Genomic DNA, 17704 nt, shown 5'->3' with positions numbered 1-17704 from the left:
GTTTTAATTCCTTTCCTAGCTGCATCCTGTGGCCTTTTGTAGGAGGATTTGGAGAAGTGCAGGTGTCCTGTCATGTGGTTTTCATTCTGAACCCCAGCCTTTCCATGTGTTTATTTTTAGCCTGAATTCTGGGATTCATATTCCCCTTCCACGTGGAAATACCCCCTGTGACATGGAGACCTGCTCGTGTTCAGTAGAGCTCTGTCATTGCTGTCAGGAGCTTTGGGTGGGAAAGGAAAACCAAAGACAGCAGACAGCTCCAGGTTCTGGATTCCTTCCCTGCCCAGGAAATCAGGGAGCATCTTCCCAAAGGTGTGGGGCTGTTAAAGAGGAAGAACCCCGAGGCTTTGAATCTGCTCATTAACTTGGGTCAAGTTTCCCCTTTTCCTTCTCCTAGGGAATTTTTTTTCCATGAATTACATCCAGAGCAGGTTGTTTTTGGTGCAGGTTTCTGTAAAGAACTCATTCATGGAGTTCAGGTAATTCTCCAGAGCACTGTTTGCTGCTTTAAGTGCTCTTTAATCGACAAGGACTGCCTCAGAACTTTCTCCAGCTCCTGATTTATAGCTCAGCCTCCTCACTGTGCTTTTTCCTGCCATCCTCCTCCTGCTTTTCCTTTGAAGCCACCACGAACTTCTGATCCTGACGGATGGAACTCGAGCTGGTGACATCATCCCATAATTAAAGTGCAGGAGGAAGGGAGAAGATCCATTTTCTTGGGATTTTTCCTGAGCAGTGCAATCCTAGAACTTCTCTGTTGCTCTGCTCGTTTTCCCCCATCCATATTTCTCCCACTTAATGGGATCCTGCCGGGGACGATAGGAGCAGTGTTTTGTTTCTCTGGCAACAAGAGCCAAACTTTCAGATGTTATTTTGCTTGTATTAAAAGAAAAAAAACAAAACCCCACTGCCAGTTATGATGTAAACATTTGCAGCTCCCCCTAAATCTCTTTTCTTTCTGGAGTCGAAGTGAAATGACCCTTCTGAGGGCAAAGTGAGGGATTGGAGCAGACATTTCCCAGCTGTGTGGGATTTGGGGAGATCCTCGGCGATCTGCTCGGACTCTTCTTAAGTGGCATATTTACTGCCAGCCTCATTGGAGGGGATGGACCTTCTCAGCAGCACTGAGAGGCCAAATCCTCCTCTGAATTTATTTAGGAAAAGATTGCCTGAGCACTTCGGCAGAATTTCATAGTAAGGCTGAAAATACTCCAGCATTTCCCCCGACCTTTTGTTTTTAGCAGAACTAATCCCACCAGGAACTGGAGAACAGGGTGACATTTCAAGCCATGTTTGTAGTTCTCAGGGATTTGCCCCGTTCAGATGGAAAGGGAGCCTTTCCTTCAGGAATGAAGGATCCTCTCCCTCCTGGCTGGGTTATGTCACTCCAGCAAATTTCCCACCAGGCTGATGTTGTGTGAGTCACCCTCAGTTATTCCCTGGGATGACCTCTCCAGAGCTGGGCACTTGGAGCAGTCTGGGTCACTTGTCTTTGACTCCTTCCCTGAGCTCCAGTTTAGGAAGATTTCCCTGACACTGGAGTATTTTCCTCTGGATTATCCAGCCCTTTCTTACTCAGTTGTACATTGAATAAAACCCAACAATAACATTCTGCTGGAAAAAAAATGTTTAAGCCAAAGGCTTCTTTAGTATTGCTCAAAAGAGTGAATTATCCTGGAGATCTGGAATTGCCCACTCCTGAAAACTCTTCCTTTGGGAAGTAGCTCCATGGATTTTGCTCTACTTGCTGCTGGCACTGAACCATTTCTTGCCCTTCTGTGCAAGTGTGGAGATTTGGGGATTCCTAAGGGACCTTAAAGCTCATCCAGTGCCACCCCCTGCCATGTGCAGGGACACCTTCTGCTATCCCAGGGTGCTCCAGCCTGGCTTTGGACACTTCCAGGGATCCAGGGACAGCCACAGCTTCTCTGGGAATTCCATCCCAGCCCCTTGCCACCTCCCAGGGAAGGATTTCATCCCAATATCCCATCCATCCCTGCCCTCTCACCATTCCCTGTATCCTGTTCCTCCATCCCTTGTCCCAAGTCTCTCCCCATCTTTCTTGTATCTCCCTCAGGCCACAGTTTGCTCACCCTGAAGCTTCTCTTCTCCAGGCTCAGGAATCCCAATCCCCCCAGCCTTTCCCAGTAGGAAAGGTGCTCTACCCCTCTGGAGTGCAGGTTTTTGGGAAGTGCCCAAGGAGAGCCATCAGATAACCCCAGAGCTGTCCTGAGCAGTTTCCCTCGGAGAACAATTCCCTGGGAGGCTCCTAGAGCAGGAGATGAGTCAGAGGAACCATCCAGATTTCCTTACTCCAAACATCCCCTGAACTTGATACAGGGAATGGAGATGAGGTAACTCCTCTTTCCACAACCATTTCTACTGAAATTCCATCTGTGCTCCAACTGCCAATTAATTATCATTAACCTTTGCACGTGTGCTGCTTTCGAGTGGATTTTTAATCTTTTTAATTTTTAATTTGATGCATTTGACATCACTGTTCAGGGCCTGAACCCATCCCTGCTGGAAAACAAAGGAAAGCCACACTTTGCCATCATTTCTCTCACTCCATCTGACCAGGAAAAAGGAAATTTTGGGGAAGTTCAGGTGACACAGTGGCTGCAGGTTTATTCCTGTGTTTCTCCACAATGGGGAGGGAATCTCAGAGCTGGGATCACTGGGAAATCAGCTGGGATGGTTCATTCTTTGTTTCACAATTAAATAATCCCCCTGCTAAACACACACTCTGAATTCTCCTTTTGGTCTCTCCCCACTCCGTGGAGCTGCAATCAGTTTCCCTTTCCATGGCTGTAATTTTGGGGAATTTCCAGGAGGTGCTCCCTGTTCTATGGCCCTGCAGGGGGTTCCCTAATGAAGTTTTGACAGATTTAAGGTCACTTTTTGCACAGTTCCACTCAGCACTCCCCGAAATGCACAGCAGGGACAGTTCCTCTGCTCTGCACTGCTTTTAGGAGAGGCTTTGATTTATGGATTTATGCTGAATTTCCTTTCATATTGGCGCATTTCATGTCAGGAAGAAATAACAAATTCAGGGACACGTTGTTGTTGGAGGAGGAAAGGTCTCCAAGCCACTTTAGGAAGTAGCTCATTAAATTCCCAGTCATCCCCTCAGCTTTAAGAGCAGTGGATGCTTTTTATTCTGTTTTCAGTTACCTAAACCCAACACACTTTTATTTTCAGAGCAATTAATTGAGACATTAATGGGAATAAAGCAGTGGGATTTTCTGCAAAGCCCTTATCCCACAACACTGTATTTCTTTCCTGTTGGAATATTTGAGGATGTGAGCCACTAAATGAATGTTTTGTTGGCACTAAATGCAGGAGATGGTTTTAGTTTAAAGCTCCAATAGTTTCAGACTGAAAAGAATGAGGGACAAGGAGTTCTGTTTTTGAAGAGAGCTGTTATCAGCAGAGCTTCTTATCATCTGAAGGAGCTGTTTGTCATTTGGATGTGTTTGGCCATCAGTGTCCCTGGATTTTCAGCTTCCAGAAATATCCACTCTTTCTGTGATTCAAACCTCACTGACAGAGGGGAAAAAAGGGGGAGAGGAGAGCAAAAATCCCAAAGAGAATGGGATTCAGAGATTCATGTCAGTGGGATGACTCAGGGGGAGAACCCCAGAATCCCAGAATGGTTGGGTTGGAAGGGATTTTAGGATCATCCCATCCCATCCCATGGGCAGAGACACCTTCACCATCCCAGCAGGTCCAACCCAAACCATTCCAGGATTCTGTGCTAATGGGTTTGTTCACTCCTTGTGAATTTTACAGCTGAGAAATAAATGAGAACAAAAGTCCTTCCAAAGCTGCAGGTGATCAGTGGGACAGACTGAGATCCTGACAGCATCAGGTAGTTCCAAAATACTGGGATGAGAGAATTCTGCTTATTCCTATAAAACCAGCCTGGGACATCCTTGAGCAGCTTGGTGCTGATGCTATCCCAGAACACCCAATATCCCAATAAAATCCTGACAACACCCTGAGGTCATTGCTGCAGGTCACCTCCTCTTCCTCCCACTCTCCCCGGGGAAATTTGGGTTCACCCCTTCCTCCATGGCCACCCATCTGCAGATCAGCTGAGAAATCATTCTTTGTTCAGCTCAACCTTTGTTAACAATGTTATTGTTGCTCTTTGTTCTCTTCTTTGGGTTTGAAAGCTTCCTTTTGTTCCTTGTGTTCAAATGTTTAAAAATCCCTCATTTGTGGCTCATAAAAATGAGAGCTGGACGTGAGGCTGGGTTGGAGAAATGCAAGGGGGACTTGTCATTATTTACATACGTGGATTTTATTGTGATTTTTGTTTCAAGAAGGGAATGAAAATGAGTTTATCCCAAGCCCATTTTTAAGTGCTTTGAGATGGATCAACTGTTCTGTGGGTTTGAAGCCTGGGAGGGACTTGTTGTCTTCCCCAGTCAAATGCAGATGGGATAAACATAAATATTCATTAGGAATTCCTAAATCTACACCTTCCTATTGATAGGAATATAAACATTGCTGTAATGAATGTCTTTTGCTGTGGGAAGGAATATCTTGGAATTGGGGTGTTAGTGTAGCAGGAAAACCTTGCTCAGTGCTGGTGATGTTATCACACTCAGGGTGATCTGTCACTCTGTCCCAATTAATTAGTCATAATTAACATAATTATCAATCCCATAAGGCCAAATGCATTGAGCATCCAGCATGGGAATCTGTGAGTTCTGGGAAACCTCGTGGCTGGGAGCAGCTGGGACTGAGGGACAGATTCTCTTGAGGATCTTGTTGTGGGTTTTGGTGCTGGGTCTGGATTTGTTTGGATGGTTCATGGAGTATTTCTGGTTCTGTTTGGATGGTTCATGGAGTATTTCTGGTTCTGTTTGGATGTTCATGGGTTATTTCAGGTTGGTTGGATGTTCATAGGGTATTTCAGGTTGGTTGGATGTTCATGGGGTATTTCAGGTTGGTTGGATGGTTCATGGGGTATTTCAGGCTCTCTTTGGATGGTTCATGGGGTATTTCAGGTTGTTTGGATGGTTCATGGGGTATTTCAGGTTGTTTGGATGGTTCATGGGGTATTTCAGGTTCTCTTTGGATGGTTCATGGGGTATTTCAGGTTGGTTGGATGTTCATGGGGTATTCCTGGTGCAGGAGAGCATCTCTCTCGCAGGGAAGGGATGAGGGAGCTGTGAAGCCTTGGGAACAGGCAGCTGAGAGGGAACCTCATCCATGTCCATCTGCAGGGAGGGACACAGCAGGGAATGGGCAGGAGCTGAGCATGGGAACTTCCACCTGGGCATGAGGAACAACTTCCTTGTGAGGAAACAGCCTATCCAGGGGGGTGTGGAGTCTCCACGAGGAGCCATCCCAGAGCATGGGCAGGGCATCCTGTGTCCCCAGGCCCCCCTGAGCTCCCTCCCAGCCCCACCCCTCAATTCCCCGATCCTCCCAGCCCCATCCCTCGATTCCCTGATCCTCCCAGCCCCATCCCTCAATTCCCTGATCCTCCCAGCCCCACCCCTCGATTCCCTGATCCTCCCAGCCCCACCCCTCAATTCCCTGCTGCTCACCCGCTCTCCTCCCTCCGCAGGTGCTGCAGGGAGCGCAGCTGATCGCCGTGGCCTCGGCGGAGGCGGCAGCCGGCAGTGTGGATGGCTCTCCTCTGCAGGGCAGTGACATCCAGGTGCAGTACGTGCAGCTGACGCCTGTGCCAGACCACCCTGCCACCAGCCAAGTACGAGTGACCTCTTGCTTCTCACTGCCCTCCTTTCTCACTGAGTGGGCTTCAGGCAGCTCTCAGATAGGTTTGGTGTCCACCCACAGACACAGCCTCTTGCCAAACTGTAAAACCAGCTTTCGTTATAAGATACATCCTTTTTTTTTTATTTTAAGGTGTAAATGATCTGTGACCTATCCTGCTTTTCTGTCCTTGCTCAGTGCCTCCAGAGAAGTTATTTTGGTCACCATTGTGTCCTGGAAGGGTGAGAGTTATCCCAAAGGACAGCACCAAAATGTACCCAAATTAGCCTCTTTCCAAAGTATAAAAACCATCATTTACAATAAGATACATCCTTTTTTCTTTTTTTTGAGGTGAAAATTCTCTGTGACCTATCCTGCTTTTCTGTCCTTGCTCAGTGCCTCCAGAGATGTTATTTTGGTCACCATTGTGTCCTGGAAGGCTGAAGTGTGCCCAAAAAAAGTGTGCCCAAATCAGCCTCTTGCCAAGCCATAAAACCCATCATTTACAATAAGATACATTTTAAATTTTTTTTTTAATTTTTCTTGAGGTATAAATGATCTGTGACCCATCCTGCTTTTCTATCCTTGCTCGGTGCCTCCAGAGAAGTTATTTTGGTCACCACTGTGTCCTGGAAGGGTGACAGCTATCCCAAAGGACAGCACCAAAAGTGTGCCTGAATCAGCCAAAAAGTATTTTCATACTGAGGTTTCCCTCAGGAAAGTTATTCCTGTTCTGACAGCAGTTTTCCAGTTGTTTTGATCAACAGAAATTCCTGCAGCAGTTGGAAATGAACACTTGATCCTCTCTGCTGTGGAGGAGGAATTATTGGGGTTTTTTTGGTCTTTTTAAATCAGTTTGAACAGTTGTGTGTCTGAGGCCAGAAAAAGTTTGTCATCAGCTTGAAGCTTTGGTGACAGCACCAGAAAATTGATTTCAAACAGTTGGAACAACTTTTCCTGAGGAGGTCACACACGGTTTTGAAAATCCCACTCCATGGGCTTCTTCCCTGGAGAAGCCAAGTGGTTGTGGAATTTGTTTTGCCTCAGCACTGCCCTTAAAAATAAAAAAAAATATATTTTTAGTCATTTGTGAGAGTGCTCTGGACACTGAGGGTGTTCTGCAGGGATTGTGCCTTGTTTTTGATGGATCCTCCATCTCTGCTGAGGATTTAATAAATCCTACAAGAGGATACCCTGAGTTGGGAAGGACCCACAAGGATCAGGACCCCAAATAAGTGAAGCAGGCAGTGAGAGGTGTTGCTGTCCTCACTCCAGACCTGTGAAATTCCCAAATTTCCCTCCCTTGGGGTTCCTCCTCACCCAGAAACTCTCCAGGAAGGAATTCTGGAGCAAAGCTCCCACCAGCAGCAGCAGCCCAGGAGTTCCTCCCTCTTCAGAGCCACTTTGCACCACGTTGGTTTTCATGCTGTGGTTAACCACAGAGGTTTACAGGAGCCCAGGGAAAGCAGGGAAGGAATGTGACAGGAAAAAGGGGATGAAAGGAAAACCAGACAAGCCCAACAACAAGTTGGCCATAAATATTTCCTCAGTTTGCAGCGACTGAAAACTGAAGATCTGGAAAGGAGTTGGAGAAACCAAGTTGGTGTTTGCATCGCTCTGAGTTGATCCATAGTTGAGGATAAAATGATGGAATAAATTATGGAATTGTCCTGTGGAGAGGATCTTTTATCTAAAGGGAAAAGTCTTACCTGAGGGAAGGGAAATCCTTCTGAGTTAGGCTGCACTGACACTTCTCTGTCAAGGTGCTGAGATGTTCCCAAGGATTTTGGAGCTCTTTGTCAATCAAAGCTCATTCCAGTGGAATTTATTTTCCACCTGGGGTGGATTCTGTGCCAATTCCCTGGTTGAAACAGCACAAGTGGGAATTGATTTCATGTCTCACAGCAAGGTGCCTTTTTTCTGCCCTTTTTTTCCTGAAATGAATTCCTGCTCTGAGTTCAGCTGGAGCAGTGCAAAATCCACTTGAATTTTGTATTTTCAGTCTATTAATGAATGATTTTTGCTTGGCTTCTGTTCATGTTTTGACAGCAGTTTACAAAGTCAAGAAATACAGAGTGTTTGGATTAAAATTCTGTGCTCAGATGCAGTGCTGGTGGTAAATTTTGTTAGATTTGGAAAAAAACTCCACCATCATTCCAAATTTCAATTCTTCTAATCCCTTCAGCTCTGAGTGTTGGATAAATATATGGTGTTGTCGTTGTGCTGATATTTGATAATTCTATTTACTCAATACACTTTTCCTCTAAATGGGAAGGAAAACTTGGAGGATTATTTAAAAACTTCTGTGCTATCGAATTTAGCAATCTCACAGATTTATTCAGCACCTTGGCATGAATTTATTGGACTTTCAAACAAACACAAAATACCCTTCAAAAAAAATTCCTGTAGCCAAGTGCAATTACTGGCAACGAGGCAGAGAGAAATAATTGGGCAAGAAAATCTGAATTTAGGATGATTTCGAACCTCTGGTGTTTTCATTTGAATCATAAAGGAGCTGGGACTGTGTAGTCAAACCTGAAAACTGGGAAATCTGGATTTTCCACCCCTGTGTATCCTGTGGCAAGTTCGAGGCTGGGAGCACAAAGCAGGACTTAAATGAGATTTTTTTTCTCCCAGAAATGCTGTCAGAGAGATAATCCTTGTCCATTGGAGGTGTTTATGAGGGAAAATCCAGCAGGGGCAGATCTGTGGGATCAGGGGGAGTTTCGAGGGAATAAAGCATGAAATTTTTGCCCTTTTCTTGGAATTCTCTCCCTGCTGGGATCCCTGCTGCTGGCAGGGGAAGCTTTCTGGGTGTGAGGGATTCTCTGCAAGCCAGGGCAGCTGCTCTGCTCTCTGCTCCTCTCACAGCTCTGGAGATGCTTCTCCTGACTCCCAGGAATGTGGGAGTTTGCTGTGGGATCATCCTTCCCCAGCGAGTTCTTTTGTAAAGAGATTTCCTTTAAAAGTTTCAGTCAGTTGTGATTTAACAAGCTTTTAGTTCTTTCTGGTTTTCCGTGGAAAACGAGGAGAATCAATCCTGCAGGAGGAATTTTCTCTGAGGAAATCTTGACTGTGGTTGTGCTCTTCTCATTTTATATAAAATATTGAAAGGCTGCAGTGGGGGAAAAATCAGCATTTTTAGACCTTATCCTGCTCCAGCTGGGAAACCCCAAGGACAAAACCAACAGGTGATTTCACTGCCCTTATCCCAAATCCAGGAATTCCTCCTGGCTCTTCCTTGGTGGTCTCTCCCTGTTCCCAACATCACTGCTGAGATGAGCCTTTCCACAGCTCCAGCGCATTTGGTGCCAAACTCTGTGTTTATTCTCTTTCTTTGGAGCTGGTTCTTTTTTTGGGAAGAGAGAGGGAATAATTGCCTTGGTGCCACTCGTGATTTTGGAGATCTTTATCCTAACTGCACTGTTTCAGCCTCCTCATTAGGCTTGGTGGGGACTCTGGATGTTATTTTTGGTGCCTTTGTGTGTTCCCATTCCCACTGTCACAGAGCCCACAGCCATGTGGATTTTGCTCTGGAATTTTTCCACTGGTACCACACAAGAACTTTCCATTTGCAGAAGGAGTTCCCATTCTCTTGGTCACAGCACCAAAAAGCACTTTTGAATTGATTTCCTGCCGTCCTTTGCAGGGCACTGATTCCCTTCAATCAGCAATCCAGCCAGAAATGCAGATAGAACACGGAGCAATCCAGATCCAGTGAGAGAATGGAGGAAAGCTGGGCAGCTGGCAGTGAACTCCAGCCAGAAAAGGAGTGCAAGGGGCTGGAAATCCCTCCCAGCCTGGTGGAACCTCCAGCCACACCTGGAATTCTCCTCACCCGGAACAATTCCAACCCCAACTGGAGCTGCAGCACCACACCAATCCAACCCCAAAAAAAAACCACCCCAGTGCTCTGCACTTCAAGCCACTCAGAGAGGACAAACCCAACCCTTCAGAGGGAGAGGAAGAAATCTCCTGCATCCCAACTGAGAGACTCCATCCCTGTCCTTCTCTCCCGTGGAAACACCGTCGGAATGTCAGCAGATGTTTAGGACCTGCTTTGCCACATAGAGGGAAATCCCAGAGCTCAAATATTTTTCACTGTTGGAACAGCCTTTTTTTTATTTGCTACGGTGTTTATAACAAAAAAAAAGGAAAATATTTAAAAAAAAAAAAAAGGAAAGATCCCTTGACAGCAAGTCTTGGCCTTTTGCTGGTGTTTTCTGTTCAGTGTCATGAAAACTGTATTTGCAGAAGACTAACGATTTTGTTTGTACTGTTGCTTAACTACTTTTCTAGGGGAAAATGCTTTAAAAATGCTGTAATTATGCATTTCTAATGAAAAAAATAAATGTGTATTTATGAATAGTGCAGCTCTAAGTTGCTCTGCCTTGGGAATGAGTCTGGGTTGGGTGGGCAGGAATATTGTCCTGGAGGAGCTGGGGATGGATCCACATTGAGCCTCTGAGGAAGAGCCCAATCTCAGAGCATTTTGTTACCTAAATTCCCAATCTCAGACCATTTTGTTACATAAATTCCCAATCTCAGATCATTTTGTTACCCAAATTCCCAATTTCAGACCATTTTGTTATCCAAATTCCCAATTTCAGACCATTTTGCTACATAAATTCCCAATCTCAGACTATTTTATTATCTAAATTCCCAGTGCAAGAAAAATGGGGTAGTCGAGTTTTGATTCTGCAAATCCAATTTATTCAATGAATTTATGAAATAATTTTATTTTGTGTGAACAATTCTGAGCTCTCTCCCATTTAATTCCTCCTGCCTTCTTTTTCCAGCAGTTCCCCAGAGTGGGATTCATCCATCAGAACCCAACATCCAACAGCCAGGTGAAATCCCCTCTCCTCTGAAAGTTTGGGAAATTTAATATGAATTTTGACAAAACACCATTTTCCTCTTTGCTAATCTTGAGTGGAAAGGAAACCTGTTTGCCATAACCTGGTTATTTCAGTGATGAATGTTTTGGAAAATAGAGTTTGGGAAAGAGAGTTTGAAAAATAGGGTTTGAAAAATAGTTTGGAAAACAGAGAGGGAGGTGCTGCTTTGTATTTGATTTTCAGCTGATTTCCATGTGCTCATTGCCAATTTAGGCTCACAATGCATTAACTGAATTGATAATTGAGGTATAGCCACAAATCCCATGTGGCTGAACTCAGGTTAACTTGAATTTTTATTTTTTCATTGCCAAGGGAAGGGTTGAACACCCCCAGCTCCTGGGAATGTTGTCCCTGGTAAGTGTTACACTTCCTAGAAATTCCTCCTTCCTTTAGGACATTTCCTGATGCAGAAGCACAGAGTTTGCAGCAGGCCAGGAATTTGGCTGTTCTCAGCTCCTTTGGGATGTTTCTCAGCCTGGGAAGAGCTTGGCACCCAAAGAGAGACCAAAAAATAAAGCAAGGTCTGGATTTTGAAAAGTCCTGGAATTATGGAATGGTTTGGGTTGGGAAGGACTTTAGGGATCACCCAGATCCACCCCCTGCAATGGGTAGGAACACCTTCCACTATCCCAGGGTTTTCCAACCCTGGCCAGCCTGGCCTTGGATATTCCAGGGATCCAGGGGCATCACAGCTCCTCTGGGAATTCCATCCCAGGAGAAAATTCCATTCCTTCCCATCTAACCCTCAGTGGGAATCCATTCCCTGTGTCCTGGCAGCTCTAGCTGGGAATTGCTCTCTGCTCTGTGCTTTCTGGTGAGCTCAGAATTGTTCTCTTTGCCTTTTCCAGCTGAGGTTCAGGAGGAGGTTGAGCTCTGGAGAGTCCAGAACTAAAGCAGGAATTCTGGTGAGTATTCCCTGTCCCTGCTCCCTTTGTACTAAAACTCTGTTAGGTGACCATTATTAAAACCTTGCAGACCACTTCATCTTGAATCCCACCTGAAAAGAAGAGTTCTTTTAACCTTGAATCCCACCTGAAAAGAGGAATTCTTAAGGGTTTCCATGCTCCTGATTAAAATCAAAATATTGTGGTTTGGTGGGTTGTACAGTTAGAAATTGCTCTAAAAAAAGTGAGGGATGTGGTGTATTTTTTATTCCTGCTTTTCTTTTTCTTCCCTTTCTTCCCTGTTAGTTTTCTGTCTTTTGTCTTGCAAAACAAATCTATAAAAACCATCACCACTCCCGTGACCCAAATAAACTGGAATGTCCTCACTAGCTGCATTTCCAGGCATTTCAGCATCCACACTTTGCCTGTGAAGTGAAAAAATTCCATCCAAAAAGCTGCTCTGGTGGAGATCCTGCTGTGTGGGAATCCTCTGGTGGATTTCATTATCCAGTTCTCTGGATATGGAATTTCACGTTAGAAAAACACGGGGAGAAAACCAATCCTCCCCAAAAACCCCAAAAATCCTCCCCAAAAACCCCAAAACCCCCAAATCCTCCCCAAAAACCCCCAAATCCTCCCCAAAAACTCCAAAAATCCTCCCCAAAAACCCCAAAAATCCTCCCCAAAAATCCTCCCCAGAAACCCCAAAATCCTCCCCAAAAACCCCAAAAATCTTCCCCAAAAACCCCAAATCACCACAGGATCTCCAACTCCTGTTAGCAATCAGTTTTCCTCTTCAATTCCCAATTATCCCATTTGAGTGGCTGAAAGGTGCACTGCAGATATAGTTTTGAATATTTATTTATTTACTTAACACTTATTTATTTCTTTATTCATATAACTATATATATTTTTATGTTTATTTTAAATATATATTTATTTATATATATATCATATACAAAATATGTATATTCATTTTTATATGCACCACCTATAAAATATCAATTCATTCATATATCTTCAATATGTACAATATATTATATATATTTTATGTACACACAGCATAGATACCATATATATAATTATTTTTATATAACACACCATCTACACTATATATATGTATTTTGATATTTATACTCCATGTATACAATACATATTTATATTTATATTTATATTTATATTTATATTTATATTTATGGTTTTGTTTTTGTTTTTGTTTTTATGTTTATATACTATATATTTTAGATAGATAGATAGATAGATAGATAGATAGATAGATAGATAGATAGATAGATGATAGATAGATATAAAAATCCCTTGCTCTGCTGGATTCTGAATTCCATTAATCAGGAATAAAAAAAGCCATTTTCACCCTTAATTTCATGCCCAGGGCAGATGCTTTTCACTGGGCTGATCTAACAGTTCCCAAAATCCCACAGTTGGAAATCCCAGCGTTTGATGCTAATTAGGAACATTTTCACTCAATAAACAGATTTTTCCCTGCTGCTCCCACGTGGCACTGAAATCAAACCTCCAGGTGATGGCACTGGGAATTCTGCTGATTCCCACTTCAGGTGGAACAGCTAACTCCTGCTTTGCTGCCTTTTCTCCCCAAAATTCCTGCTCCCACCTCCTCCTGGGTCAGCATTTCCCAATAATCCAGCTGGGGTGGCTTTAATCAGCCCCAAAGGATGGGATTTTCAATCAGCCCCAAAGGATGGGATTTTCCAGCTCAGCTCCTTGTCCATCCTGGGATTCCTCACTCCTTGGGGCATCTGCCTTATGCAATTCCTGCTATTTACCAGCCTTGCCATTGCTCAATCCTTCAACCCTCCTAATCCCCCTGCTCTAACGAGCTCCCTGCTCTCTGCAGCAAAAAAATCTAAAAAAAAAGGAGAAAGAGAAAGCAAAAAAATAAAAAAATCCAACCGTTCGGCAAAGAGGAGGCGGGAGGAGGAATCCAGGGAGAAGTGAGGCAAGCAACGAGGAGCAGCTTGTTGGTTGGGTTGGATTCCTCCCTCCTTTTCCACGCTCAGGTTGCTTTTCCCTCCTCTCTGCAGCCCAGGGAGGATCCTGAGGAGTTCCTCATTTTCTGGGATAAACCAGTTGCCCAAATCTCCTGATTTTCCCGAGGAGCAGCAGCGTTGGAGGTAGGCAGGGGTGAGGCGGAGGGGAGAAGCTCGGGGGGCAAATTTCCATCTTTTTTTCCCCTTTTCCATTTTGTTTATCCCTCGCTGGGTTTTGAAAGAGTCTGTAAACATCTGGGGGGATCACATCTGGTTTGGGTTCTGCCTGGAATTCCTGGGAGTTTCGTTCAATTGAGCGTTAGAACGAAACCAGCAGCTCCTTTGGCAGGTTCTGCCTCAGGATTTTCCAAAAATAAACAGTGCATCCCCACACTTTCCCCCTCCGACACTTCCCTGAGTTTTCATGGAAGTTTTCTGGTGTGGCAAAGAGCTCAATGAACTTTGGGCTCAGCGACACGAGTGATTGCCTTTTGTTTTCCGCGTTGGAAAAGATGGAAAGTCTTCATTTTTCTGCCAGAAAATCAACTTTGTCAGACTATTCCTTTAAAAGACCTGGGGATTGGCTTTGCATGGATTGACAGTTTTCCATGCTGATCCTTTCTCTCTGATTGTTCTCCACTCGTGGCACTGAGCAAACTTTATCAACGGGAAGTGGTTGAGCATTTCGAGGTGGGTTTTGTGTGTGTGGTTTTGCTTTTCTTTGGGATTTTCCTGTGTCATTCCCTGCTCCAATCCTGCTGGAATTCCAGCTCTGTGCTGCACAAATATCCTTGGATTTGAGGTCCATCAGGCTCTTGGCTCCAAGTCCAGCTATTTGCAGCTTTAATCAACGTGCAGATTTATCAAGTCGAGGGCAAATTGAAAAGCTCATGATTGGAGTGTTGCTCTTGGGAGGAAAAATTAGGGAAGAGTTTGGGCAGGGAGGGAATTGCAGGAACTTCCAGCCAGGAAATCCAGGTGGGAAATGAGGCAGATGTGGATGTGGAGGAGGAGGAGGATTCACAACCAAGAAACTCTTGGTGGATTCCTCATCTTTAAGTCCCTTTTGTCACTGCCAGATGTCACCAAATGCAGGTGCCTTGGGATGGGAATGGGAATGGGAATGGGGATGGGGAATAGGGAATGGGGATGATGTGTGGCTGGGTGTGCAGGGCTGATCCCAAGGGATGCTCCCAGTGCTGGATCCACACAGCCCAGAGCCACTGGATCCCTTCCCAGCTCCATCACACAACGTTCCCTCTGTTCTCTCCCCGTGCCAGAAGGCACCACCCAATAATGTGGGAAATATCCTGAATTTAGGGAATTAGGAATCAGTCAGGTTGGAAAAGACCTTTAAGGCCATCAAGTGCAACCAGCAGTGCCAAGGCCACCTCTGTCCCCAAGTGCCAGGGCTGGACAACCCTTCTGGGGAAGAAGTTTTTCCTAATATTGAGGAAATGTCTTTCTCACGTGAAATTCTGAAAGCTGGAGGGTTGAGTTGGGCTGAAAGTGCTTTTTACTGGGTTGTGACCAGGGAAATGATGGGTTCTTGTCCCCTTGTTTGTGGGGGACAGCAAATTTGTGGCTGGAAACCCAGGGGCTGATCAAGATCATGAGGAAAAAAAATTGAGATAAAAGCAATTTTGAAAAGACTTGAAACCCTTAATCCTTTAGGATTGGTTTCTGAAGGACCAGAATTAAAAATATCATCCTTAAAAAGAGCTTTCTTATGGCACGGCATTGATAATCAGAGAACATCCCAGAAAATACTGATTTTTCTCTTAAAATGCCACCTTCCCTCTCCCTTTGGTCCCTGAGATGTTGGTGGGCGCTGAGCAAACAGCCCCTTCCAGCAAAAGGAGGGTTAACTCCAGGGGAAAGGGGGGTGGAGAGGGAATCCCAGCCTGGAACTTGAGACTTTCCAGCTGAGAAAGAAAGATTTGGAGATGCAGACGTAATCACAGAGCTCTGCAATCAGCTCCCTGTCAAAGGCAGTCGGGAAAAGCACATAAATAACTCCTCAGCCACGCTGGGTGTAGAGCAGGACACGGAGCAGCAGTGCCACCACCTCCTCCAGGGTGAGTGTGGAAAAACTTCCTGTCTAAACGCTTGGGAAATCCTTTAAATCTGGGGAATGGCTCGGTGGGAAGCTCAGGAGTGGAGGTGGATTCGGATTGTTTGGTGTCAGATCCAAGAGATGCTCTTTTAATTCGGGTTTTCCTGCAGACAGGCTCTGGGAATGAGCTTGGGGGGGCTGAGACAGAGTTTCTGCTCTCTCCTGCTGCAAATCCTAAAGTCCTCGTGAGCTGCCAAGGGCTGCAAACAAACTCATGGAGTGGGAATGCAAATTTGTGTGGATTTCCTATAAAAATGGGAGCATTTGGATTCGCATGGCTTAACTCCTTGCAGCTTGAGCAGCTCGAGCTGCTCTCCTGACCTGCTCCAGCTGCAGGATCCCAGGTAGTCCACATGTTCAGGATGGGATTTCCTGAATTTTGGGGCATCCTGGTGGAGCTTTCTGTGCTTCCTGAGTGATGCACAGCGAGGGGGGTTTGTGTTTTGGAAATCCCAGGAATTTCTGATTGCTTGACCCAAGGAAGGATGGAAGAGGGAAGGGATGCTGCTGCCTTGCTGCTCCATGGGGAAAACCAACCCTGCCAGGTGCATGGGATGGGATGGTCCAGCTGGGGTGGCATTTATTGCACCATTATTATAATTATGATTAATATTCTAATGACCAGGCTTTGCAGAGTTCACAGCTAACACGCTCAACTTGCACCATTTCACGCTGGGTTACATGGTTGTAAAAATGCCTGTTTTCCATTACAAAACCGGCAGATAAACCGAGATGACACTCACATTTTCCTAACATAAATTTCTCCCTTTCCCACTCCTCCTTGGAAGCCATAAATCCCAGCAGCCTGGCTGGCTGCTGCAGACATCAAAAGGCCCCGTGGGGCTGCTGGCTTTGCCAGCCCTGGGTCAGGTCCTGTGCAGGATGATCCAAATCATCCCAACATCCAAATGATAACAGAAAGCTGGGATGGGAAGCAGAGTTAAAGGAGGAAGCTGGACAGAGTGGGAGGGGAAGGAAAATCTCCTGAGAGGAGTTGTCTCAGCTGATGTGGTTCAGGTGGTGGGGAGAGCTTTTCCTTCTTTTTCTGGCCAGGCAACATCTTCCTGTTTTCCTGCTGCTGCCCTAAGTGTTTTCAGCCCTAAGAACTCAACTTTCCAGGTCAAAGCCGTGGCCAAGTTGTTGTCTCATCCCATCTCCATTGATGCAACATCCTTTGCTCTTGGCCTGGCTGGAAGGTTCCTTTTGCCCAGAGCAGATCCATTCACAAACTTCCTCTCCTTGCCTTTTCCTTCCCTGTCACATCAAATACTCCTCAGGATTTTGCTGTCCTCCCTGGCCTGTCCTCACCCCATTCCTGCTCTCATTTAGGATCTGCTCCTTCCCCCTGCTGCCCCTTGCCCTTGGCTGGACCAACATTTCAGTGCAAACAATGAAAATGCAAAATTTCAATGCAATTCCACTGCTTCACTTCTCATCCTTCAGTCCCTTCCTGCCCTGAATTCCCTGTTTTCATGTTCTCTGTCCCTCTGAGTTTGGATCATCCTTCCTTGTGCAGCACCCACCACTCTTTGCAGGAAACCAAGAGTAATCCATCCTTGAGTTTCAGCTGTCACCAGCTCAGAGCTCTGCACCACTGATATTTCTCTTTTTAATTATAATTATGCTATGATTAAGCATAATTAGCTCAGAGTTATGACACATGAATAAACCCAAGGCTCAAGTTACAGATGAGAAACCTTGTTCTGGTTTTCATTCTGCTTTAACAACTTCCCCGTGCCCTGAAGAGCAGATCCAACCAACTCTCTGTTGAAATAAACCCTTTTTTACATCTTCAGCCTGCTGAGTCCTCATCAGCACAGGGAAACCTTCAACACCCCAATGGATAAGAATCCTGTAGCACATAAACATTCCCAGCTCTTCCCTGTCTTTCGTTATTTTAGTTCTTAATATTTGCCATGAATAAATTCAGTTTCTCAGTAGTAATAAATAATAATAACAATAAAAGTTTAAAAATAAATAAATTGGTAGTTCCACATCGTGGGGCAATGTCTGTCCAGCAAGTCTGAGCTCTTGTCCTCATGTGTCTGGAAAATTTTGGAAGCTTTT

General features: G+C 45.0%; 2 protein-coding genes across 6 annotated transcripts in view; both read left to right on the top strand.

Moving 5' to 3' along the window:
* BANP (BTG3 associated nuclear protein) overlaps positions 1-10101 on the top strand; it is a 103822-nt gene extending 93721 nt beyond the window's left edge. For 3 of the 5 annotated variants that reach the window (XM_085071387.1, XM_085071384.1, XM_085071385.1), the window contains 2 exons: positions 5585-5734; positions 9383-10101. In XM_085071387.1, coding sequence (XP_084927513.1) covers positions 5585-5734; positions 9383-9454 — 222 coding nt within the window. In that variant the 3' untranslated portion in view covers positions 9455-10101. The remainder of the gene's footprint in view (positions 1-5584; positions 5735-9382) is intronic. The other 2 variants (XM_085071388.1, XM_085071386.1) reach the window with 1 other exon arrangement.
* Positions 10102-13268: 3167 nt separating this feature from the next.
* Positions 13269-17704, top strand: part of ZNF469 (zinc finger protein 469) — a 164391-nt gene continuing 159955 nt past the window's right edge. Inside the window, exon 1 of the mRNA XM_085071381.1 lies at positions 13269-13665. The gene's annotated coding sequence lies outside the window, so the exon portion shown is untranslated. The remainder of the gene's footprint in view (positions 13666-17704) is intronic.

This window comes from Lichenostomus cassidix, chromosome 11, assembly GCF_008360975.1.
Source record: "Lichenostomus cassidix isolate B80296 chromosome 11, HeHo_3.0, whole genome shotgun sequence".
In the NCBI taxonomy this organism is placed as follows: domain Eukaryota; kingdom Metazoa; phylum Chordata; class Aves; order Passeriformes; family Meliphagidae; genus Lichenostomus; species Lichenostomus cassidix.
Note: the sequence above shows the minus strand (reverse complement) of the source record. Positions and strands in the feature narration are given on the sequence as shown.